General features: G+C 44.3%; 1 protein-coding gene across 7 annotated transcripts; it reads left to right on the forward strand.

Annotated features, from left to right (window-relative positions):
• Positions 1-481: 481 nt before the first annotated feature.
• Positions 482-24,288, forward strand: LOC110488276 (GON-4-like protein). 7 transcript variants are annotated; one of them, XM_090228374.1, is made up of 29 exons: positions 484-589; positions 986-1,142; positions 1,820-2,109; positions 2,240-2,347; positions 2,683-2,888; positions 3,085-3,159; positions 3,274-3,324; positions 3,426-3,476; positions 3,599-3,694; positions 3,986-4,102; positions 4,305-4,502; positions 6,548-6,746; positions 8,632-8,736; positions 8,832-8,872; positions 9,032-9,150; positions 9,532-9,742; positions 10,361-10,447; positions 10,596-10,809; positions 11,006-11,156; positions 16,179-16,329; positions 16,625-16,741; positions 18,550-19,782; positions 19,895-19,979; positions 20,371-20,552; positions 21,701-21,898; positions 22,042-22,185; positions 22,374-22,696; positions 23,210-23,312; positions 23,503-24,288. In XM_090228374.1, the coding sequence occupies exons 3-29, from the start codon at positions 1,830-1,832 to the stop codon at positions 23,620-23,622; spliced, it is 4,965 nt and encodes a 1,654-aa protein (XP_090084500.1). In that variant the 5' UTR covers positions 484-589; positions 986-1,142; positions 1,820-1,829; the 3' UTR covers positions 23,623-24,288. The 7 variants fall into 7 exon arrangements, 5 of the variants coding, with proteins under 5 accessions (XP_021416111.3, XP_036827756.2, XP_090084500.1 ...); XR_016493709.1 differs by having other exon boundaries at positions 482-1,142; positions 16,625-16,801; XM_021560436.3 differs by having other exon boundaries at positions 482-1,142.
• Positions 24,289-26,164: the final 1,876 nt, after the last annotated feature.

Genomic DNA, 26,164 nt, shown 5'->3' on the forward strand with positions numbered 1-26,164 from the left:
TCAGACTGATGAAGCTTCCATGACTGCTCCTGTACTAGGTGGACCTACTGTCGGGGTAGGTGCTTCTGATGGTCCTGGCGTGGTTTAGAGGCCTGTTCAGAAATCTTGTTATGAATGTGTGGTGTCAAATGACACTTTGATAATAAAAAAAAGTTGACTTCATCGTTTTTATTGGTAAGGTTATCAATACGACTCGGGTTGTGGAAAGCAGAAATACCAGTTTGAAGGTTATTGTGGAGACAGCAAAATAGATATTGGGGGTAACAATGTTACTGTTGAAATGGTTGTTGACATGCTGAACAATCCTATGGGTGGAATGTTTCAGTATGATATAGATAAAGGTTAATGGGGTTGGTGAGGGGAAGAGGTTAGTAGGGATTTATTTGTATTTTATTTTCATGGAAGTACGGAATTGGACAGGTCATGATTGATCGTACATTCCAGCACAGTAGGTGGCAGCATGTACTTACACGATGATATCATAGAAGAAGAAGAAGAAGAAGAAAATGATTGTGTTACACCTGGAAACATGATGTTGTGCGCAGAAGGGCACGAGACAAAGGAATGTGTGGCATTGGGGAAAGTAGTGGTATGTGTTAATTGTAAGGATGCCCATTGGCCTGAGAATCAGAAATGTCCTGTGTGAGAGAGGCAGGTTGAGTTGGGTCAAGGGGAGGGATCATGTGAGGAGTGGTGTGAATAGTAGATATCTACCAGTACAGAGAGATAGGCCAACAAGTGATATATGTAAGATTGGATTTTTAGCATTCATAGCAATGGTTATCAACTGTACTGCAGGGATGGAACGTAAGTCGCAGAAAATTAAGAGAGGTATTTGAGTGTGCGAGACTTGACATCAGAAGAGTTACAGGTTGTTGATCTGAGATAGGACTAAATAGATTTAAAGTGTTTTTATTAATTAAAGTTATTTTTATGAGTGTAGTGTTAAATGGTAGGGTATTTGTTTAATTATTTATTTTTCAAGCTAAATATAAGGGCAGTCTAGTAGGTGGCAGTAATGCAATATTTTTGGGACGCCAACCACAATCGATGACGAAGAAGAAGAAGAAGAAGGAAGGAAACAGAACGTTTGTTGCAGGTTTCATCGTTTACCGCTGATGGAGCTAGCAGTGTTGTGGCGGGTAAGATAATGTTTTGTAAATTCATATTCACCAATTAATTTCAACATAGTATTCGCTATGTGTACAATTAGTTTGTTGACGTGTTGTCCTGTTGAGAATAATTGCAAGGCTATTAGCGAAGGTAGTTTGTTAGCTACTTAGCTAACTAGCTTAGCTTGCTTGCCCTTTACACCACAACAACAAGCGTGATGATGATTGATGCCACTGACAGTGCCATGGCCAACACCACTCACTCAGTAACAGCTAACGTCTTTCAACTAAAGCTAACGGTATGCAAACGTCTTCATACATACTACCTCTAACTAGCTATGTTTCATAGCGAGGTCTGATAGTTAACGTAAGTGCTTCACAAAAGGAGCTGAGCAGATAAGTATTGACATGTTAGCTTTGAGTGTTAGCTAATATTAGTAGGAGTAGTGCCCACATGTGTACAAAAACAGTGTGCATCTCATTCCTCTCCCTCGTCCAATCTGAGCTGACAACTGAACAGGTAAAATCTAATAATCTTATACTGACTAGCAAGGATATTATATTCTGCCATATGGCTTCCCCCACATATTGTCAGACCAGTGCCAATCAAAGGGTCCATATGACACAAGGATAGGAAGACACTTTAGACTAGTAATACATGCCCAACCATAAACCCTTATCATGCTTGTTCTCAATTAATCTCACAGGTGGTACTACATGATGAATCTGGTCCGCAAACGTAACTCCAGCTCTCTCAAAGGTGGCCCTGACAAATCTATTAGGACAGAGAAACCACAGTCTATAAGACCACCAGCATCCCACAATGCATCATCATCATCACCACTCACAACAGAGGCCAGTGGCATTGTTACCACTTCCAAGGAGGAGAGAGGCCTGGAGGTCCATGGGACATCGTCGCCATGGAGACGGTCTCCCAGGTTCAAGAGTCAAAGCCTCCTTGGCCAGGTTCCCGGCGTGGACCTTCTTGTTGCTGAGGGTAAGTAGGGGGCAAAGGAGAGTAGATCTCGCATCACACTTAGCTTTCATGATACGTTTTATCTGTTTTGTGTGTCCTACCTAAGCAATTGATATATATAGGTAAATAAGGGAGTCTCTTGTCTTTGCAGGATCTCCAGGTCAGGTAGCGAATGAAGAGGAGGCTGTCCAGTGCAGCCCTGCACAGTGCCCCCCTCAGACAGAAGAGGATACAGACACTGACCTGGTCATCACTATAGGTGAGGAAAACCTATATCTATTATTAACTGGCCACCCTTAGCAACTGATCCTAAAACGGTACTCACATCTTGTATACAACATGAACAAGGGAACAGTGTACAAAATGACCCCTCAGCTAACTATTTTCCTTAGATTTTTTTTTACCTTTATTTAACTAGGCAGTGGGTTAACTGCCTTGTTCAGGGGCAGAACGGCAGCTCGGGGATTCGATCCACCAACCTTCCGGTTACTGGCCCAACGCTCTAACCACTAGACTACCTGCCGCCCCAGGTAGGGGGCGTGAGTAAAGCATACTGTTGGAGTTCAAAACTGATTGACTCTCTCTTTCTGTCAGATGAAAGGCATGGCGGGGGACACAAGGGCAGCAGGAAGAAGGAAGGGGTTAAGAGGAAGAAGAGAGCTGCGGACAGAGAGGTGGCAGAAAGACAGCAAGAAGGGGCCGGTCCTGAGGTGGAGATTGACAGAGAGCTGGACCGTGAGCTGGAGAACAAGTCCAGACAACACAACCTGACCACCGCCAATGTCCGCAACATCATTCACGTGAGTGCAGAGGGGAGCCAATAGCTGCAACCTAGCCAATGTTTCTTACACCGTTAGTGTGGACTGTGGACGCGTCAATTTCCTACAATAGCAATTTGCCTACAACCTTGCATATAGTGCACATAGACTGACCGACAAATACAGACAGGCTGATTGTAAGCCTGGTTTGAAACCTTTTTTACCTTTTGAACCACAGGAAGTGATCACAAATGAGCATGTGGTGGCCATGATGAAAGCTGCCATCAATGAGACAGAGGCCGTGCCTGTCTTTGTGAGTGTCAACCATTGCGTATCCATGTCCTAATGAAGACTTTTCCAGTTGAGAATTGACACGTTCCACGTTCAAGTGCACTTTCATTCAACATCTTTCTCATCTACCTCTTAGGAGCCCAAGATGACACGTTCCAAATTCAAGGAGGTGGTAGAAAAAGGAGTGGTGAGTTCACTGCCTTTTAGTGTGTGTGTGTGTTTTTTAATGTACATTTAGATGTATGTTTTGCTATTGAGTCTCTTGTAATTGAGTCTTTGTCATTTCAGGTCATTCCCACTTGGAACATGTCCCCCATCAAAAAGGTCAATAAAGAGAAGGTACCACCATCGTACTGCTATGAAAGTAGTATTAAACACTCATTACCTGACTGGAAAGTATGGCTCCCAACTAGAAAGGGCTGAAGTGCTTGTCTGTTTCTTTTTTTTTCCTCCGTTTTCAGGCACCACAGTTTGTGGACATTCAATTAGCGGAGGAAGACTCCTCTGATGAAGAGTACTGCCCCGACGAAGAGGAGGAGGACGAGACAGCGGAAGATGTAAGAGATTCATAGGATTGGGCTCTGTGTTAGCTTGTGGACTGAACATGTTTTATTTTGTTGTTGCATACATTGGGAGGCGTTCATCATGCAGAATACAGAATTGTGTGGTTAAAAAAGCAAAACAAAGTAGTTCAGCTTTTTTAACTTTAGAATGGCAACAGTAAATGATTGTAAGTGGTCATAGATACATTATGATTGGATGTGCCAATACTTTAAATAAATAGAAAATCATTTGTGTTTCTCTGTGTCTCTATATATTGAAATGACTGTATTGGACTTTGTGTGTAGACATTTCAGGAAAGTGACATGGAGAGCACGGCCTCGTCTCCAAGGGGAATCAGAGGAGGCTTCCACAGGAAAATACACACAGAGTGGGACGACGACAGGAGCTGCAGCCCCATGCAGGTGACACACTTCAATACAATTTTAAACATTTGTATTTTTGCCTCAAGCAATAACATATGTATAAGCATTTTGTTTTTTATGTAAAAATGAATAATATACAGAATATTGCCTTTTGTAAGTAGCATAATATGCTCTTGTTATTGTTATATTCTTGTGAGATACATTTCAATGTTGATATCTCATGAAACTCATTTCCTCCAAGGTCAATCATAGCAGGGCCAGACACCTAAAGGTGGAGGTTGTCCCCATGGGCCCTCCCCCTCCCCCCCAGCCCTCTTCCTCCTCTGGCCCACAGGGATTCTATACCACCAGGGCCCCTCCAGAATTCAGCTTCCTGGAGAAGCTTCATGCTGTGGAGGAGGAGCTGGCCATCGGCACAGTCTGCCTGGAGCCCTACCAGGTACCAGGGCCATATCTCAGATTGTTCTGGCAATTCTCACATAGAAACTTCATTGGGAGGAATGATGTTTGACATGTTTTTTATTGTTGTTGTTTTTACTTTTGTATCACAAACTTTTTTGTTGTTGAAAATCATGATTAAAGTTGCTATTTTATGCTATTTTTAGGCCTATACTGTACATACTTTCTGTAAGACCATATAATCTGTGAACCGTACATGATACAGACGACATCGGTGTCATTAAACTCATTGTGTGCTCTACATTATGAAGTGTCTAGATTCTGAAATACACATTTTCACATACATTTATTTAACATTAAACATTTGAATATTAATATCTCTAAAGTACCCATTTTGATTCTGTAATTTTAAAACATATTCATTGGAACAATATACTGTACATCAAATTTCCAGAGTGGGCTTGTGCTAGCATAATTTTGAAGTTATGATTTCATTTTATGAGCACCCCCAACACAGTGAATGGGAAAATGGATTCAAAGGGAACTCCCTCTATTGGTGATTTGCTGAATGTGCAGTGGGCTGTAATTGGTTAATGACCTGTCAATTTCTATGTATGAAATGTTTCAGCCCTTCGAAAGTACCAGAGAGCCCACTCTGGAAATATGACATGTTAGCGGAGTATATTGTTACAAACAGTACGTCTAAAAATAAGCAAAATCAAAAAGGTACTTTTGAACATTTATTCAACACAAACTATTTTGAACATAAATATTTTTCAGAATATAGACATACTCCATATTTTAGAGCACACTATAAGGAGTATAATAACACCAAGATGTCTGTGTCATGTATGGTTCATGCATCATAGGGTCCATGCATAGGTCTAAAAAGTGCTTAAAATTGCCACTTTCTCATGATTTTCAAAAAGAAATTGATACCAAGGTAAAAAAGAATGTCTAAATCAAATCAAATGTATTTATATAGCCCTTCGTACATCAGCTGATATCTCAAAGTGCTGTACAGAAACCCAGCCTAAAACCCCAAACAGCAAGCAATGCAGGTGTAGAAGCACGGTGGCTAGGAAAAACTCCCTAGAAAGGCCAAAACATAGCCTGGTTCCTCTCTAGGTTTCTTCCTATGTGAGGTGGCCAGTCCTCTTCTGGCTGTGGAGATTATAACAGAACATGGCCAAGATGTTCAAATGTTCATAAATGACCAGCATGGTCAAATAATAATAATAATAATAATAATCACGGGCAGAACAGTTGAAACTGGAGCAGCAGCACGGCCAGGTGGACTGGGGACAGCAAGGAGTCATCATGTCAGGTAGTCTTGAGGCATGGTCCTAGGGCTCAGGTCCTCCGAGAGAGAGAAAGAAAGAGAGAATTAGAGAGAGCATACTTAAATTCACACAGGACACCGGATTGGACAGGAGAAGTACTCCAGATATAACAAACTGACCCTAGCCCCCCGACACATAAACTACTGCAGCATAAATACTGGAGGCTGAGACGGGAGGGGTCAGGAGACACTGTGGCCCCATCCAAGGACACCCCCGGACAGGGCCAAACAGGAAGGATATAACCCCACCCACTTTGCCAAAGCACAGCCCCCACACCACTAGAGGGATATCTTCAACCACCAACTTACCATCCTGAGACAAGGCCGAGTATAGCCCACAAAGATCTCTGCCACGGCACAACCCAAGGGGGATGAACATCTAACATCTTTCCTCCCAATGACGTTTCTATTTGAGAATTGCCAGAACAATCTGAAATATTTTCGGCCTATCCTGGCGTGGAATCGCCCACCACCCAATCCAGATAATGGCTCCTGCTAGACGCAACCCATCAATGCAGTGCTCATAGATTTAGAATGGAATGCGATAGAGATTTCTGCTTTCCGGGTCCTGTTCAGTAGGCTTGAAACAGGGAAAACATTTTGAAATGTGAAACCGGAGGTGCTACCTGAACTACCTGTCCAAAGACATGCTTGGAGATTTACCTGACTTTGCACTGCTAACCTCAAGATTTCGCTCTCTGTTCCCCCTCTTCATCCACGTTTTCTCCCTACCACTCTCACAGCCTCCCCTGGCGGACGGTCTGATGGCGTGTCGTACCCGCTCCAAGAGGCCCCTCCGGGACGTCCCCATGGGCCAGCTGGAAGCAGAGCTCTGTGCCCCTGACATCACGCCCGACATGTACGGGTGTGACTCCGCCCCCGAGGACCCCGAGTGGACCCACTGGCTGCAGGGCATCATGACCTCTGACATGTACAACGATGGTGAGGGGCTGGTGCGTGTGTGTGTGCGCAGCTCAAATCCACGCCTAGCAACTACCCTCGGCCGTTAGAGTAATAATCACCTATCCCTGGTCTTTAGTTTGTGTTAGATATACAGTGGGGCAAAAAAAGTATTTAGGCAGCCACCAATTGTACAAGTTCTCCCACTTAAAAAGATGAGGCCTGTAATTTTCATCATAGTTCAACTATGACAGACAAAATGAGAAAAAAATGAGGAAAAAAATCCAGAAAATCACATTGTAGGATTTTTAATGAATTTATTTGCAAATTATGGTGGAAAATAAGTATTTGGTCAATAACAAAAGTTTCTCAATACTTTGTTATATACCCTTTGTTGGCAATGACAGAGGTCAAACGTTTTCTGTAAGTCTTCACAAGGTTTTCACACACCGTTGCTGGTATTTTGGCCCATTCCTCCATGCAGATCTTCTCTAGAGCAGTGATGTTTTGGGGCTGTTTGCTGGGCAACACGGACTTTCAACTCCCTCCAAAGATTTTCTATGGGGTTGAGATCTGGAGACTGGCTAGGCCACTCCAGGACCTTGAAATGCTTCTTACGAAGCCACTCCTTCGTTGCCCGGGCGGTGTGTTTGGGATCATTGTCAGGCTGAAAGACCCAGCCACGTTTCATCTTCAATGCCCTTGCTGATGGAAGGAGGTTCACTCAAAATCTCACAATACATGGCCCCATTCATTCTTTCCTTTACACGGATCAGTCATCCTGATCCCTTTGCAGAAAAACAGCCCCAAAGCATGATGCTTCCACCCCCATGCTTCACAGTAGGTATGGTGTTCTTTGGATGCAACTCAGCATTCTTTGTCCTCCAAACACGACGAGTTGAGTTTTTACCAAAAAGTTTTATTTTGGTTTCATCTGACCATATGACATTCTCCCAATCTTCTTCTGGATCATCCAAATGCTCTCTAGCAAACTTCAGACGGGTAAGCAGGGGGACACGTCTGGCACTGCAGGATTTGAGTCCCTGGCGGTGTAGTGTGTTACTGATGGTAGGTTTTGTTAATTTGGTCCCAGCTCTCTGCAGGTCATTCACTAGGCCCCCCCGTGTGGTTCTGGGATTTTTGCTCACCGTTCTTGTGATCATTTTGACCCCACGGGGTGAGATCTTGCGTGGAGCCCCAGATCGAGGGAGATTATCAGTGGTCTTGTATGTCTTCCATTTCCTAATAATTGCTCCCACAGTTGATTTCTTCAAACCAAGCTGCTTACCTATTGCAGATTCAGTCTTCCCAGCCTGGTGCAGGTTTACAATTTTGTTTCTGGTGTCCTTTGACAGCTCTTTGGTCTTGGCCATAGTGGAGTTTGGAGTGTGACTGTTTGAGGTTGTGGACAGGTGTCTTTTATACTGATAACAAGTTCAAACAGGTGCCATTAATACAGGTTACGAGTGGAGGACAGAGGAGCCTCTTAAAGAAGAAGTTACAGATCTGTGAGAGACAGAAATCTTGCTTGTTTGTAGGTGACCAAATACTTATTTTCCACCATAATTTGCAAATAAATTCATTAAAAATCCTACAATGTGATTTTCTGGATTTTTTTCCCTCATTTTGTCTGTCATAGTTGAAGTGTACCTATGATGAAAATTACAGGCCACATCTTTTTAAGTGGGAGAACTTGCACAATTGGTGGCTGACTAAATACTTTTTTTGCCCCACTGTAGGGCTGAGGGAAAAGTGATGCCAACCAGACCCCTGAGGGCTGGAGTTGTCCATCCCTGATCTAGACTGAGTGTACAAAACGTTAAGGACACCTTCCTAATATTGAGTTGCTTCTTCTCACTTACTCTCACTCTTGCACTCTGATCCTCTTTCTCAATGTTCTCTCCTTCTTTTTTACTTGTTTTTTTAGAGGAAGGTGATGATGATGATGACGATCCTGAGTATAACTTCCTGGCGGAGATTGACGAACCCGACGTGGAGGATTACCGTAATGACCGAGCCGTCCGCATCACCAGTGAGTTACCATGGTGATGAGATGGAGTCAATTTATCTAGGCTGTGACTGTCAGGCATTGACCCTCATGTCCCTTCTTTTTTTTTTCTCCCACAGAAAAGGAAGTGAACCAGTTGATGGAGGAGTTGTTTGAGACAGTAAGAGAGGATATGTGTTGTGTTTGTCTGTTTCTTTTGTCTCCCCTCTCTCTTTCCCTCCAAACACCCCTTCTATGTGTACTTTCTTTACCCCTCTGTGTTTGGTATGTTGTGTGGTTGGCTATGTATCGTTTATCTCTGTGTGTGTGTGTGCTCCAGTTCCAAGATGAACTGACTGCTCAGGAGCAAGATGGGGAGGGACACGAGGAAGAGGAGGAGAGGGAGGAAGAGGCACCTGCCCTGGGAACACCCACATTCAACACCCCGCCAGATATCCCGTAGGTGTATCCACTTCCTATACACACTGTTCTGATGTTTGTTACACTGGCATCTTTCCAAGTAAATAATTCCATTTATCAAATACAGTTTTAATTGTCACATGCTTTGTAAACGACAGGTGTGTAGACTAACAGTGAAATGCTTACTTACGGGTCCTTTTTCAACAATGCAGAGATGAAGGTACAAAAATAGAAATGGTGACACGAGGAATAAATAGTGAATAACATTCTATCAGTTCAGTTGCGAAACTGAATTCTGTATATTGATTTCAACCTCTAATCACAACCTTTATACCGTCTACTCACCCACACAGTGACAACTTTCAACCTCCTCTGATTTGACCTATGTATAGCTGACCCAGTTTGACCTTTGATCCCTAGGTTGGAGGACCCCATGGCGGAGGTGACGGCAGGGCGCTACCGTACGGTGAAGGAGCAGCTGGACGCCATTCGGCGTCGCCGGGCCCTGCTGGAGAGCCAGGGCCTGTTGGTTCCCAGGGCCCTCATCACCAAGCCCCGGGAGCCCCCGCCTCCATTCACCCCCACCCTCTCCCACCACCAGAGACTCCAGCTGCAGCAGCAAGTCCAGCAGGTCTGGGGTCCTTGGCTTTGTGTTAGGGTTAATTCCACAAATTAAATTCCCTCTCCCTGTAAATTCATTCAATTCAAATTCCAGATCAGTCTTTGAATTCAGAGAATAAAATTCAATGCTGGGTAAATTCTAAGAATTCTATTCCCAATTCAATATTATCCCCAACAATTCCACAAATTCAAATTAAATTCCCTCAGGCTTTCAGGCTGATCATGTGACTGTTCAGACAGCCTAGCTGGAAATATAGGAATGCACGTTTAACTAATTAAAAACAAATACTGCAGTACATTTCATATACTAAGTGCATTATCTGGGAAATGTACAATTATTCAATTTCAAAGGTTAAACTATTTTACAAATTCAATTCTAACCCAAATTTGAATTCAATGCAAATTCTCCACTCCATGAGTGAATTCAAGAATTCAATTGGAATTTCAAATGAAATTGGAATTAACCCGGACCCTGCTTTGTGCTCAATATTTTGTAATTGAGCTTTTATCTCGATGAGCCAAACCTAAATCAAAACCTAGGTAGTGAGATCCTGGTCAAGGATCCACAATGAAGACAACCTTTATTTGTCTTTCGGTCGGTAATTACTGTATTTTTCTCCGTCTGCAGCACGTCCAGCTCCTGACCCAGGTCCATATGTTAACCAGCCCGGTGGCTGCACTGCAGAGCGAAGCAGCCACCACCAAGCAGTTCCTGGTGAGAGAGAAACATACTGACAAACCCACTTTCACTAGTGCCTTTAGCTGCACCAACTTCTAAATATACTTTCGTTCTCTCTCTCTGATACTCCCACCATATCTCTGTCTCTCTCGCTAACTCTCCATCACTCTCTCATCAATCACAGATGGAGTTACAGATGTTTGCCCAGCGTGGGGAGTTGACCCAGCGTGGGGAGTTGACCCAGCGTGGGGAGTTGACCCAGGGCCCAGTGGAGACATGCTTTACCAGTGTGTTCAGAGCCTGTAACCTACAGGGGGCACTGTCACTACTGGAGGAGCTCAGACTGTCCCCAATCCCTTACCAGGAAGCCCCTAACGAGCCACGAACATGCAGGAGAGGTAAGCATGTGCATGCATGAGAGCCATGATGATAGTCAAATCGATGAGGTAAAGATGATTTCTAATTTACTAAATTGAATTACAATGTACCCTTCTCAGTTGAAAATGTTTGAACTCATTCAGGATGTAGGCCTAATTCATGTTTAATTCATCTCTCTCACTCTAACTGGTTTGTTGTGTGTTACCACTTTGCCAGTCCGGAAGCACCCGTCGATGCCACCCCAGCTGGCATGGCTGTTTGCCACACGGCCGGTGTTCCTGTACCCTGAGCTACTGCCCCATGTCAGCCTGGACCCAGCCCTGCACTCCGCCCGCTCAGTCAGCATGTTCACCGCAGGAGAGGACTGGTAAGAAGGACCTTTTTAGAATCCCAATATAATGCCCAAACGTTATAACCTCCTTTTAATGTCCATATTGTATCTGATTCCTCATAGAATACCCATATTATACTGGACAAAAATATGAAAAAATTCAAATATTTTACTGAGTTACACTTAATATAAGTAAATCAGTCAATTGAAATAAATGCATTAGGCCCTAATCTATGGATTTCAAATGACTTGGAATACAGATATGCATCTGTTGGTCAAAGATGCCATTAAAAAGGTAGCGGTGTAGATCAGAAAACCAGTCAGTATCTGGTGTTGCCTCATGCAGCGTGACACATCTCTTTCACATAGAGTTGATCAGGTTGTTGATTGTGGCCTGTGGAATGTTGTACCACTCCTCTTCAATGGCTATGCAAAGTTGCTAGGGAGATATACCTGCTGGAGCGTGTGCTGCAGGTGGGAGATGCAATGGTGACCAGCGAGCTGAGATAAGGGGGGACTTTACCTAGCAGGGTCTTGTAGATGACATGGAGCCAGTGGGTTTGGCGACGAGTATGAAGCGAGGGCCAGCCAACGAGAGCGCACAGGTCGCAATGGTGGGTAGTATATGGGGCTTTGGTGACAAAACGGATTGCACTGTGATAGACTGCATCCAATTTGTTGAGTAGGGTATTGGAGGCTATTTTGTAAATGACATCGCCAAAGTCGAGGATTGGTAGGATGGTCAGTTTTACAAGGGTATGTTTGGCAGCATGAGTGAAGGATGCTTTGTTGTGAAATAGGAAGCCAATTCTAGATTTAACTTTGGATTGGAGATGTTTGATATGGGTCTGGAAGGAGAGTTTACAGTCTAACCAGACACCAAAGTATTTGTAGTTGTCCACTGATTCTAAGTCAGAGCCGTCCAGAGTAGTAATGTTGGACAGGCGGGTAGGTACAGGTGGCGATCGGTTGAAGAGCATGCATTTAGTTTTACTTGTATTTAAGAGCAATTGGAGGCCACGGAAGTAGAGTTGTATGGCATTGAAGCTTGCCTGGAGGGTTGTTAACACAGTGTCCAAAGAAGGGCCAGAAGTATACAGAATGGTGTCGTCTGCGTAGAGGTGGATCAGAGACTCACCAGAAGCAAGAGCGACCTCATTGATGTATACAGAGAAGAGAGTCGGTCCAAGAATTGAACCCTGTGGCACCCCCATAGAGACTGCCAGAGGTCCGGACAGCAGACCCTCCGATTTGACACACTGAACTCTATCAGAGAAGTAGTTGGTGAACCAGGCGAGGCAATCATTTGAGAAACCAAGGCTGTCGAGTCTGCCGATGAGGATGTGGTGATTGACAGATTGCCAGATTGCCAGATCAATGAATACGGCTGCACAGTAATGTTTCTTATCGATGGCGGTTAAGATATCATGTAGGACCTTGAGCGTGGCTGAGGTGCACCCATGACCAGCTCTGAAACCAGATTTGCCAAGCAGAGAAGGTATGGTGAGATTCGAAATGGTCGGTAATCTGTTTGTTGACTTGGCTTTCGAAGACCTTAGAAAGGCATGGTAGGATAGATATAGGTCTGTAGCAGTTTGGGTCAAGAGTGTCACCCCCTTTGAAGAGGGGGATGACCGCAGCTGCTTTCCAATCTTTGGGAATCTCAGACGACACGAAAGAGAGGTTGAACAGGCTAGTAATAGGGGTGGCAACAATTTTGGCAGATAATTTTAGAAAGAAAGGGTCCAAATTGTCTAGCCCGGCTGATTTGTAGGGGTCCAGATTTTGCAGCTCATTCAGAACATCAGCTGAGCAGATTTGGGAGAAGGAGAAATGGGGAAGGCTTGGGTGAGTTGTTGTGGGGGGTGCAGTGCTGTTGACCGGGGTAGGAGTAGCCAGGTGGAAAGCATGGCCAGCCGTAGAAAAATGCTTATTGAAATTCTCAATTATGGTGGATTTATCAGTGGTGACAGTGTTTCCTATCTTCAGTGCAGTGGGCAGCTGGGAGGAGGTGTTCTTATTCTCCATGGACTTTACAGTGTCCCAGAACTTTTTTGAGTTAGTGTTGCAGGAAGCAAATTTCTGCTTGAAAAAGCTAGCCTTGGCTTTTCTAACTGCCTGTGTATAATGGTTTCTAGCTTCCCTGAACAGCTGCATATCACGGGGGCTGTTCGATGCTAATGCAGAACGCCATAGGATGTTTTTGTGTTGGTTAAGGGCAGTCAGGTCTGGGGAGAACCAAGGGCTATATCTGTTCCTGGTTCTAAATTTCTTGAATGGGGCATGTTTATTTAAGATGGTTAGGAAGGAATTAAAAAAAAATATCCAGGCATCCTCTACTGACGGGATGAGATCAATATCCTTCCAGGATACCCCGGCCAGGTCGATTAGAAAGGCCTGATCGCTGAAGTGTTTCAGGGAGCGTTTTACAGTGATGAGTGGAGGTCGTTTGACCGCTGACCCGTTACGGATGCAGGCAATGAGGCAGTGATCGCTGAGATCTTGGTTGAAAACAGCAGAGGTGTATTTAGAGGGCAAGTTGGTTAGGATGATATCTATGAGGGTGCCCGTGTTTAAGGCTTTGGGGAGGTACCTGGTAGGTTCATTGATCATTTGTGTGAGGTTGAGGGCATCAAGTTTAGATTGTAGGATGGCTGGGGTGTTAAGCATGTTCCAGTTTAGGTCGCCTAGCAGCACAAGCTCTGAAGAAAGATGGGGGGCAATCAGTTCACATATGGTGTCCAGAGCACAGCTGGGGGCAGAGGGTGGTCTATAGCAGGCGGCAACGGTGAGAGACTTGTTTTTAGAGAGGTGGATTTTTAAAAGTAGAAGTTCAAATTGTTTGGGTACAGACCTGGATAGTAGGACAGAACTCTGCAGGCTATCTTTGCAGTAGATTGCAACACCGCCCCCTTTGGCAGTTCTATCTTGTCTGAAAATGTTGTAGTTTGGAATTAAAATGTCTGAATTTTTGGTGGTCTTCCTAAGCCAGGATTCAGACACAGCTAGAACATCCGGGTTGGCAGAGTGTGCTAAAGCAGTGAATAGAACAAACTTAGGGAGGAGGCTTCTAATGTTAACATGCATGAAACCAAGGCTATTACGGTTACAGAAGTCGTCAAAAGAGAGCGCCTGGGGAATAGGAGTGGAGCTAGGCACTGCAGGGCCTGGATTCACCTCTACATCGCCAGAGGAACAGAGTAGGAGTAGAATAAGGGTGCGGCTAAAAGCAATAAGAATTGGTCGTTTAGAACGTCTGGAACAGAGAGTAAAAGGAGGTTTCTGGGGTCGATAAAATAGCATCAAGGTATAATGTACAGACAAAGGTAAGGTAGGATGTGAATACAGTGGAGGTAAACCTAGGTATTGAGTGATGAAGAGAGAGATATTGTCTCTAGAAACATCATTGAAACCAGGAGATGTCATTGCATGTGTGGGTGGTGGAACTAATAGGTTGGATAAGGTATAATGAGCAGGACTAGATGCTCTACAGTGAAATAAGCCAATAAACACTAACCAGAACAGCAATGGACAAGGCATATTGACATTAAGGAGAGGCATGCTCAGTCGAGTGATCAAAATGGTCCAGTGAGTGGAGAGGTTGGTTGGGGGTCACGGCGATTTAGACAGCTAAATCGGTAGCAAGCTAGCACAGGAGCAAGCTAGCATTGGATGGAGGTCAGTTATTAGCCAACTCTTGCGTTCCGTCAGTAGATTAGTGGGTTTCCGTGTGGTAGAGGGGATTAATCCAAATCACACAACAACAACAAAAATAAAAACAATAGGTATAGTTATAGAGGCCCAAGAAGAAAAATAAATAAATAAATTAAAATAAAATAAAAATTGTCCGATTGTCTATTCAGATAGCAGCCGATAAGATAGCCAACGGCTAGCAGCCCGCAGATGGGCGCCCAGGCAACGTTGCGCCGGAGGAGCCAGCCGGACAATTCCCTCGGGTAGACATCGTCGGCAGTCCAACCGTGAAGGCCCGGTGGGGCTCCGCGTAGGCAGCAAAACGGGTCCGGATAGGTGACTGCAGCCCAGGAGTGATTGATGGAACTCTTCAGCTGGCTAGCTCCGGAACAATTGATGTTAGCTCCGGAATCGACGAAAGCCGATAGTCACACGGATAGCAGCTAGCTAGCTGCGAGATCCAGGCATGGACGTCCAGAGCCAGCGGCCGAAATCCAGGGACATGGAGAGAAAAATTGGTCCGATATGTTCCGCTCCGAGCCACGCTGCGCTGCACCGCGCTGTACAAAACTGGCGATAGATTCTCGAGCCAAAGGACAGCCGATGACCACAAACCGTGGTCAGCTGAGTACCAACGATTAGCCAGTGAATAAGCTAACTAGCTTCTGAACTAGCCCCTGAACCAGCTTCAGAGTAGCTTCTGGACCAGCTTCTGGCTAGCTCCCGGCTAGCTTCTGGCTAATTTCTGGCTAGCCTCTCGAAGGATCACAGATCTGAGGTAAATAATACTTTTTTATATAAATATAAATTGGTGAAGCGGATTGCAGGAGAGTGTTCTGAAGATGAGTTTTTGGAAAATTAAAAATGTATGTGAAAAAAAAGTTGTAAATATATATATATATATATACGGGACATGACAGGACGAGGACAAAAATACGTCTGAACTGCTATGCCATCTTGGGGAGACCAGTGTAATGAACATGCTGTTTAATCAGCTTCTTGATATGCCACACCTGTCAGCTGGATAAATTATCTTGGCAAAGGTGAAATGTTCAATAAAAGGGATGTGAACAAATTTGTGCACACCATTTTTGAGAAATTAGCATTTTCTGGGATATTTTATTTCAGCTCATGAAACATGGGACCAACACTTAAATGTTGTGGTTATATTTTTATTCAGTGTACTGTGTATGCTCTTTTAAATGCACACCTTGTCCTAAACACATTTTGTTTCCGTAGTACGTAAACTTTAAATCTAAAATTAATTTGATTTCTGCATGCTTTTTACATGTGTTAATAACTCACTGACAAATGAACTAAGTCTGTAGGCTGAGTCCTTTACTCTCTGCCATCTTGTTTTCCCAGCCTGATCGTCCTGGGCCTGAGAAACCTGGGGGAGACCCTCCAGCCCAAGGAACTGCTGTGTCACTACCTGCTCCGCGCCAAGAGGGTCTCTCAGCTCCGTGACCACATTATGGAGAAGTGTAAACACACCCATCCCAACAACGTCATCAAGGTAGGACCCAGATATACAAATTATATACACTATTACTAAAGTAAATGTATTAGGGCGACTGTTTATAGTTTGGGTTAGTTGTAAATTACTCGTTTCTAGTTGTTTCCTTAACTGGGACCTGTTCTTTTATCCAGGAGAGGGAGTGATCCACATTTTTGTCCACATATCCACTAACATGAACTAATACTCAACTAACATTAGCGTTGACCATAAACAATATGAACGAATGGACCTCAAAAAGCACCTCTCCCCATGTCTTTTTTCAACAATTATTATAATAATTTTTTACTAAAAGGCCTACCAGCTACAGAAAGTGGTCCTTCCCATGCCGGTGGCCTGTGACCGAGTGAAGCCGGGTGACCTGCGCCCTTCAGTGGAGAGAGAGGAGAGAGCCATGCCCGGATGGCTGAGGGTACCAACTACATACCAAATCAACACCTATGATAGTTAGTACCTACAGTGGCAAGAAAAAGTATGTGAACCCTTTGGAATTACCTGGATTTCTGCATAAAATGATCATAAAATGTGTTATCACCTAAGTCACAACAATAGACAAACACAGTCTGCTTAAACTAATAACACAAACAATTACACGTGTTCGTGTCTTTATTGAACACACCATGTAAACATTCACAGTGCAAGGTGGGAAAAGTATGTGAACCCTTGGATTTAATAACTGGTTGACCATCCTTTGGCAGCAATAACCTCAACCAAACGTTTTCTGTAGTTGCGGATCAGACCTGCACAACAGTCAGGAGGAATTTTGGACTATTCCTCTTTACAAACCTGTTTCAGTTCAGCAATATTCTTGGGATGTCTGGTATGAACTGCTCTCTTGAGGTCATGCCACAGCATCTCAATCGGGTTTAGGTTAGGACTCTGACTGGGCCACTCCAGAAGGCGTATTTTCTTCTGTTGAAGCCATTCCGTTGTTGATTTACTTCTGTGTTTTGGGTCCTTGTCCTGTTACATCACCCAACTTCTGTTGAGTTTCAATTCGCAGACAGATAGCCTAACATTGCAAAATGTCTTGATAAACGTGGGAAATTAGCCCCAAACCATGATGCTCCCTCCACCATATTTTACAGTTTGGATGAGGTTTTGATGTTGGTGTGCTGTGCCTTTTTTTTCTCCACACGTAGTGTTGTGTGTCTCTCCCAAACAACTCAACTGTAGTTTCATCTGTCCACAGAATATTTTGCCAGTAGCGCTGTGGAACATTCAGGTGTCCTTTTGGGAACTTCAGACGTGAGGCAGTGTTTGTTTTTTTGGACAGCAGTGGCTTCTTCCGTGGTATCCTCCCATTAACACCATTCTTGTTCAGTGTTTTACGTATCGTAGACTCGTCAACAGAGATGTTAGCATGTTTTAGAGATTTCTGTAAGTCATTAGCTGACACTAGGATTCTTCTTAACCTCATTGAGCATTCTGCGCTGTGCTCTTGCAGTCATCTTTGCAGGACGGCCACTCCTAGGGAGAGTAGCAACAGTGCTGATGGACTGATGAACATCAAGGCTTTTAGAGATACTTTTGTAATCCTTTCCAGCTTTATCAAAGTCAACAATTCTTAATCTTAGGTCTTCTGATATCTCTTTTGTTCAAGGCATGGTTCACATCAGACAATGCTTTTTGTGAATAGCAAACTCAAATTTTGTGATTTAAAAAAAAAAAAAATTATGGGACAGGGCAGTTCTAATCAACATCTCCAATCTCGTCTCTTTGATTGGACTTCAGGTTAGCGGACTCCCGACTCCAATTAGCTTTTGAAGAAGTAATTAGCCTAGGGTTTCACATACTTTTCCCGACCTACTCTTAATGTTTAAATTACGTATTCAGTATAGGCAAGAAAAATACAATAATTTGTGTGTTATTAGTTAAACCTCCTTAAGCAGACTTTGTTTGTCTATTGTTGTGACTTAGATGAAGATCAGATCAAATGTTATGACCAATTTATGCAGTAATCCAGGTCATTCCAAAGGGTTCATTTTTTCTTGCCACTGTATATTGTTGGCCACCTAGCCTTCCACTTGTCCTAGGAGAGATTCTACCATATTGCCTATGCTTATTATTGTCAGATATTCTAACAATAAAGGTTGTTTTGGACTGGAAGTTTCTTTATTTCAGTGAAGATGAAAGTACATTTATTTTGGATAAAGGATAACATTTCAGGAACCAGCTAAATAGTTCATATTGATTTAAATAAATGTTCTGTTCCTACAGAGAAGTTTGCCTTATATCTACGAGGCAATCAGGGAACTCAACAGCTCACCGGATACAGAAGCCATGTCGGCCTGTCAATCAAAGAAAGCCCCACCCGTCACTCTTCTCTTCAGTTCCTCCAGAACTTTGGACTACAGCTTCCCTCCCGGGACTCGCTACCCGCCCCAACTCCCCGACAGCCTTTCATTCCAGCGCTGCGGCTTCAGGCGCTGGCACCGTCCACCACCCTGTGACCTCTCACTGTCCCTGGCTGTATCGCACAACGCCACCCAGAGTCTGGGAAGTGGAACTACATGCTCTGAAAATAATTCCCAGACAGGTGCTGTGATTCAGCAGTGCATGGCCCACCACAAACTGCGGCCCATCCAGCCTGCAACATCCAAACCTCCTTCTCTTCAGTATCCCACCAAGCCTCATCTGAAACGTCCCCTCAAGCCTCAACCCAAACCTTCCCAGAAGCCCCTGCACGTCATCCTCAATTTGCCTGCCCCAGTGCCCGCAGCTGTCCTTTGTCCTGCCCCATCCGCCAGGGTGTTGGCCTCCCGGTTGTCACACTTCGCTCCATTGGCCAAAGACCTAGTTGCTCGGAAGTTCAGCACATTCGCCAACCTCCGCAGGCTGCCCAGGCTGCTGCCAGCCCCTCCACCCAACAACAAGATCCCTCCCCAAACAAACCTGAATACCGTGGCCCCCAATAGTGGCGCAAACCTCCTTTTGTTGCCCCACATGAGTAGTAGAACAGCATCCACTGTTACCGAAACCCAAACCTCGGTCTCTACTACGACTCCTATCGAACAATTCAAGAGAAAATCCTCCAGGATGAGCCGTAGGCGGGTGACAAAGAAACCTAAAAGCAGCCTGAAGAGTGAGGGGAAGCCCCAGCCTTCAGCCTCCACGGAACCACCTGCCCTGGACCAGGCTCTGACCCCATACGTCACAGTTGTAATGGAGGAAGAGAGGGTGGATGAGAGGGATGAGGATGGAGGTGATTATGATATGCCCCTCCTGGCCCTGTCGGAGTCCTCTGCCAGCCCCCCGGGGAGCGTTGACTCCGTTGACCCCGCTGAGGAGTCCGAGGGGCAGGCGATAACGCTGAACCTATCGCCCGGGCCGTCGGACATGGGGGACGGAGAGTGGAAGGGTGAAGAGGGAAGGGGAGACAGAGATCAGGAGGTAGAGGAAGTGATGTCACCAGCTTCTGAGGAGTCCACGTTGTCCGTGCCAGAGCTGCAGGTGAGTGAGGTCATGCGAGACGTTGATATTACATGAACATATGAATACATTTTATTTGCCGAGTTATTTACACGTCTCATAGGTTGGGTTTGTGTGTTATCTTTCCTTGTAGGAGACGATGGAGAAACTGTCATGGCTGGCGTCAGGGGGGAGGTCCGAGGACTTGGAAGAGGGTGAACAATCAGGCACATCCTCAGGTTAGCTTCCCACCAATCTTTAAACGCCACAACATGGATGGACACAGTTCTTTTTTTTCCCCCTTGTTTTTTTTTTTCAGCAGCAGTGGCAGAGTTAGGAAGGGTGGGGTCTTCCTATGCGGGGTGGCCGATTTTGGGTCTTCCAGGGGCATACATCTATATATCTACATTATAAATAAATTACATTTCTTGCAGTGGCGGCCACGATTTGGCGGCGGTGCTCCGCTGCTAAATGCGTAAGGGGGAAACGCTGCACATAGGTTCATGAAATATGTCAATGCTATTAAATCCTTTCAGATTTCTACAATGTCCTAGGGGTCTATTTGGAATTGGGGAGTCCTCCTCTTCTCCCATCTAACCACACCTGCTGGATTTGATTTGTCCTTCCCAGAATGCCATAGTAGTAGCCCCAACCCTCCTAGCTCGAGGCACGAGCAGCATCACACTGGAGTAGTCGGCAGCAAGGGGTTATCCAAAAGCCTACCGATCATCTACGACCATGACAACCTACTCGACAGCGACCCCCTGAGGGAGAAGAAGGAAATAGCCTTCGCTCAGCATTATCTCAACAGGGTAAATAATGATGATGATGATGATGATGATGATTCATTTTATTTATAAAGCGCATTTCTGGCACCCAAGGTGCTTAAAAGGCTACAAAGGCTTTGGGCTACATTTTCTGTCTGATGAACAGCCCTCCATTTGGGTGAAGTTGGGCCAAAAAATGAGTTGAATTGTACTGGGTGGCATTCATTGCGAAACTACATCGGAATAAGGCAGCTTGCGATTACATGCAGTGCATCACCATGCAATACATTGTGACGCTATTCACAGTTATAGCCACCCTCTCATCAACATAATTTAGATTTCTGCCTAAATAGACATTCATTATTTTCATGGATTGGTCATAAACAATAACTGTTGTGTGATTTTAGAAAGGTCTGGAACTCCTTTCTGGTACATGTTGTTTTATAAATTGCTGAGCTGTAGTCACTTTGAGGACCCATACTCAAATATTATGAAAAAAATCAGGATTTAACCCCCTATTCAACAAAAGTGAGGCAATAGGGCTTGAAATGACTAACATGCTTTCTAAATAGAATAGCAAATTAGAAACAACTTGCTATAAGATTGAGCTTTTTTTTTATAACAGTCAAATAAATATGACCATACTTAGTGACAGGACAACATTGCCACTATTTCATATAACTGACGACGGATAAAATTCTCCCAAACGTTCACTGAGTGGCGCCGAGACGCCGTTCAAATGCGTGCAGATTCATTACAACTTCGGCTTTTAAACAGTCATTTTGTCCTCCTTTGACCAAGAGAATGTGGTCTTGTTTCAATTCTTTGAAATGAGTTAGTACATGTATGCAAGCTCTAAATCCGGCTGAGAATATCAGTTACTTAGAGGAAGAGCAAGTCAGTTCTTTGTCTGGATAGGCCCGAAGATGTGACGTGTCACTCCCTATGCAAATGTGGGGTCTGAAACCTGACACTTCAAGTCCGCTCCGCTGAGAGTGGCAACACGGAGCAGACAGATGGGGGGGCACTATAAGGAACGGGATCCTACAACATTTCTGACGGGTCCAGAACCACCCCACATCCCCTATATAGGGAATTTAACCACCTAAGAGGATTTAAGAAATCTTTAATCCTACTGCAAATATAACTCTCTGCATATCCTACTATATAACTCTCTCCTGCTCTATGACCAGGTGTGCCATGCCCTGCAGGAGGTGCCGGGGCGTGTGGAGGAGTTTCTGGAGGTACTCTATGAGTTTGAGCAGGACGGAGATGGGCACACCTCCGTGGAACTCTTCATGAGGCTAAAACCTGTTCTGAACGAGTGGCCGGAGCTTCTCCGAGACTTTGCTGCCTTCCTCCATCCCGAACAAGCCCAAGAGTGTGGACTGGTATGTGCTGGCTTGGCCTCCTATACACTTTGAAACTCGTCCAATACCTGTGTTTGGCTGTGATTACATCAAAACTAACTCTTATTTGTGTGTGACAGACAGAGGTCAGGGTGTTAATATTCCTTCTCCTCCCCCTGCCGTAGCTGTCAGAGCAGCAGGCGTTTGAGCGTAGCCGGCACTTCCTCCGACAACTGGAGCTGAGCTTTGGGGAAAACTCCTCCCACTACCGCAAGATAGTGAGCGTCCTTCAAGGAGGCCCTACTCTCAGTCCTGCTGGCATCAAGGAGGTGTGCTAGGAAGTGCTACATTGATTTCACACTCACATGAGCAGACTGTTCTAACTGTCGTGGAAAACAGCAGTATAACATCATTATTATCAAATCTCGCAAAGCAGAAAGGAGGGAAATATCGTAGTTATTTTTCCGATTCGAGAGATGGTAGATTAGAACATTAAATGTCTCTCTTTATCTTTCAGGTGAAGGCCCAGATAGCCAACCTTCTCCGAGGTCACACCCACCTGCAGGGTGAATTCTGGGTGTTTTTCAACGAGCTCCACTTACGGCCCTCGCTGCAGTGTCAGACTGAGAACAGAGGCCGTGGTGATGTGACCAACACAAACTCCACTTCCCAGAAGTCATCAGCAGCAAATAAACCTAAGAGATGCCAAGTCACTAAAACCCCAAAAGCCACACAAGTAAAGGAGAAAGAGGGGGATCACTACACCCACCCTGAGTCCTCAGTCTGTGCCAAAAACATCTCACTTACACCCAGTGGAGAGAAAGTCATCCTCTGGACCAGGTTAGAGCCACTGTCCTTCTGTTGTATGCTCATTTAAAGGGGCAATCTGCAGTTGCTACAACAATTTTTTTGACTTGTAAATTAATATGTACCCATTTGATTCTTGAAGACTATAACTTAGAAGTGCCACATGAGCTGAGTTCAACGGTCATCCATCCTCAGACCCCAAATTAGAAACTTGTTTACGCCAATGTTTGTAAACAAAGTAAATGTAAACAAACACGGTATAGCCTCAAAACATCATTACAACTGCTATGTTCTCATTGATTTTTAGTTCTTGCATCCATAGCTTTGTCAATGAATTTGAGTGGTTACATTTCTCCAGGCCCATCCTGTAGCTTTTTCCCAAAACAGTGGCATGGAAAACGCTTTGTTATTGTTTTGACTTCTGCTTACCGCTTTAAGGAGTGGGATGCAAAGTGTATTGTATCATTCTGGTATATTGCCAAATAGATATTTCACAATTTAAATTTGTTGTGTTCAATCTTGCTTTGTTTTCGTTGTTTGTAACAGGGAGGCGGACCGTGCCATCTTGACCGCCTGTCAGCAGAAGGGGGCAAATAAAATAACTTTTGAAGCCGTCTCCGCCCAACTTGGCAACAAAACAGCCAATGAGGTGAGAGAGAGAAGCGTAGCGTAGTAATAGTCGGATCAGTCATGGGTCCTTTTCCACTTAGTTATGGCACCACCTCCGTCTACGAAACATTACCTCGTCATGTTGAAGGAGCTAACTCTTTAAAAAAAATATGTATATATCTTTTTTTTTTATTCCTTTACCGTAACTCTCCTAAATGTGTTCCCTCTAGGTTTGTGCCCGTTTCCAGGATCTCATGCGCCTTTTCCTCTCATCCACCGAGCGGGTGTACTCCGACGAGGAGGTCAGTGACACAGAGCCAACCAGCAGCAGAGAGCCAGACCCGGACTGAGCAGGACCCAACACCAGTGGAACAGTACTGTAATAACACTTAGTCAGCAGGATTGACAAGACTGCCCTCTAAGCCACAGAAAAGGAGGAGCGCTTGACCAATCTCTAAAAACTTGGTTGGCACTTGACTGTGCTTCCTCTCTGACTCAACACTACTGAAGGTGCAGAAATATGGGTAAGTCTCCCGTTGATGGCGCAGATGCAGGGGCCATTAAGACACGGCCAGGACTCGTTTCTGTGCTAGTATGCATAGACAAAGTACAAGGGTTCCAAATGTGTTAATATGTTCAGGCCATGAGGTTCCTAGTGTTATGAGGTGCTAAAATATGAAATCCAACACCTCTTGAATGTATGAAGGAGAAAAGCGCATAAGATGTGCAAGAGGTCTTAGAGCTGTATCCGGCTACAAGTACTATTGGAAGAGCTCCTGAGGGCCTTCCAAATCACAATTAAGAGAAACACATTGCACAGTAAGAATCAGTATAGACTATAGCACAATCATGTTGAATTAAATTCTGCTGAAATGTAAAAAAAGGGATGAAAATGGACAATTGATTGCCAACTGTAGTGTTTTCATTATGACACGGATTGACTGATACTGGACAGTCAGATGCTTTGCTGCTTGCTAGTATGACTGTTTGAATAAAGTGTACATAATTGTTTTACATAATGGACAACCAGACTGTTTTTTTTATTTATTGCTGTACCATGACACCAACCATTAAGTAGGCCTTATTATGAATGGTTCAAGAGCAGTGTTTTGACTATTTAAAAAACAAATTAAAAGTTGTAGTTTCCAGAACAGACTGAAAAATAACATTCATATACTATACAGTAGTTTTATTATCCGTATTGTTGGGTTCTGAGAATGAAATGTACTTATTCATGTCACTGAGGGAGAAGAGGGTAATGTATAACGTTTACATTGTCAGGATCTGTTATTGTTAGCCATCAGGGATCCTATGAGAGGAGAAGAGACACACAGTCTGGTACCAATCACCATGAGAGCCTTGAATTGGGGAGTGAGCACTTTGGGGTAGAGGTCAGATGAAGTGAGGAAGAACAGTTATCACTAAGGTTCTGTCTAGCAACAGCGATGCGTTGGCTGCTCAGATGTGTAGGAGGAGACTCGACCTATGAGAAAGGGTTAAATATCAGTGCTTGTGTGGAATGTCGTTGTCTAATGCAGCTGTATTGATCCTCTGGGAAGATTTAACTTGGTTTAAGCTTTCATAGTGTCTTGAGTTTACTCTGAGAATTAGAACCTAACAATATCCAAAATATTGTGAGGTCAGCAGTAACTTAAACTACAATATACACAATTGGTACAATGCAATGCAGCAGATGGACTACAGTAGACACACATTTTACCGTCACATCTCATATGTAATATACTATGTATGCACTGAATATATGCTGATTGACTCTCTAGTCAAACTGGCAAAGTGTCAGCTTTGAGCCTGTGTAAACTCCAAACGCGGGATGGAGGGGCTCGGTAAACGTGGTGTGGAATGTATGCAGGTGGGTCGCAGCGACACTGTAGAAGGCTAGAGTGCCAGCCGGCCAGTCCAGACACACCCCAAATTTTTTTGAGGAAGTGGAGTGGCTATTTTAATGATCCTCCCATTGTGACAGAAGTGATTGCCTTCATGATGACAGGCCAAGCTAAAGGACTTGTTATTCATCCCGATCATGCTTTCCGAGCCCTCGCCTTTCCTGTTGATTCTTTTTATATGTGGCTCCGATGTCAACGTTCGTCCTGCTCCACTCTATTTCCCAGTATCAGCGTGAAGTCAGAAACTCTTTGCCCAGAACTTGGCGACAGTGCTGAAGTATTTCTGGGTGATCAAGAGGTTCTGCTGGTTCTCTACGTTTCGCGTCACCTCTCGGTTCCCCTTTGAGCGTGACAGGTGTGGGTGCACTGTGTTTGGGTCCAGACTGAGCAGTCAGGCATCTACAGACAAGTTTGAGGGCAATAAGAAAAATGGCTAGTGTCAGGCTTTGTGTTTGGGTAAACGGAACACAACTGAGCCAGTTTAATTACTTTATACAAGAGTGTACAAATTCTCTCACGTTAATGTGTAAAATGTTTTGTTTGACTACTTGTAGCCCACATTTTATTGTAATTCCTATCTAGCACAGACTTACATTTTCTCAGCCCTGCTTTGGCCCTGCATTCCCCACCATGATCCACTCTGTGGAGAAAATCGAAGGCCCGGTCAGTGATTTAGATTCAGTCAATATAGTTGGTTACAGAAGCTCAGAAACCCCGAGATGGTAAAAAGATTTTCTTCAGTATCAAGGTTTTGCTCGTTCTTTTAAGTTTACCTGAGTTTCTTCAGCATACTGTGTGGATCTTCTAGTACAGCAGAGAGCTGCTTCACTCCAGAGTCGCCTGGGTGATTGTAACTCGGGTCCAGCTCTTTCAGGTGTGAAGGGTTTGATCTCAGAGCCGAAACCAGATAAATACAGTCTTCCTCTGTGGTTCTACAGCCAGACAACCTGCAATCAATGAATTTTCTTTTGTAAATCCAGGGAGTTTT

The sequence above is a fragment of the Oncorhynchus mykiss genome, chromosome 30, assembly GCF_057628025.1.
Source record: "Oncorhynchus mykiss isolate SJ-2025 chromosome 30, ASM5762802v1, whole genome shotgun sequence".
Classification (NCBI taxonomy): Eukaryota; Metazoa; Chordata; class Actinopteri; order Salmoniformes; family Salmonidae; genus Oncorhynchus; species Oncorhynchus mykiss.

Excerpts from the sequence above, each read along its gene's own strand:
- LOC110488276 (XM_021560436.3), top strand. The coding sequence starts at position 1,830 with ATGATGAATCTGGTCCGCAAACGTAACTCCAGCTCTCTCAAAGGTGGC. Across the intron at positions 2,110-2,239 it reads GGACCTTCTTGTTGCTGAGG|GATCTCCAGGTCAGGTAGCG; the intron begins GTAAGTAGGGGG and ends TTGTCTTTGCAG. Across the intron at positions 16,742-18,549 it reads CCATGCCCGGATGGCTGAGG|AGAAGTTTGCCTTATATCTA; the intron begins GTACCAACTACA and ends CTGTTCCTACAG.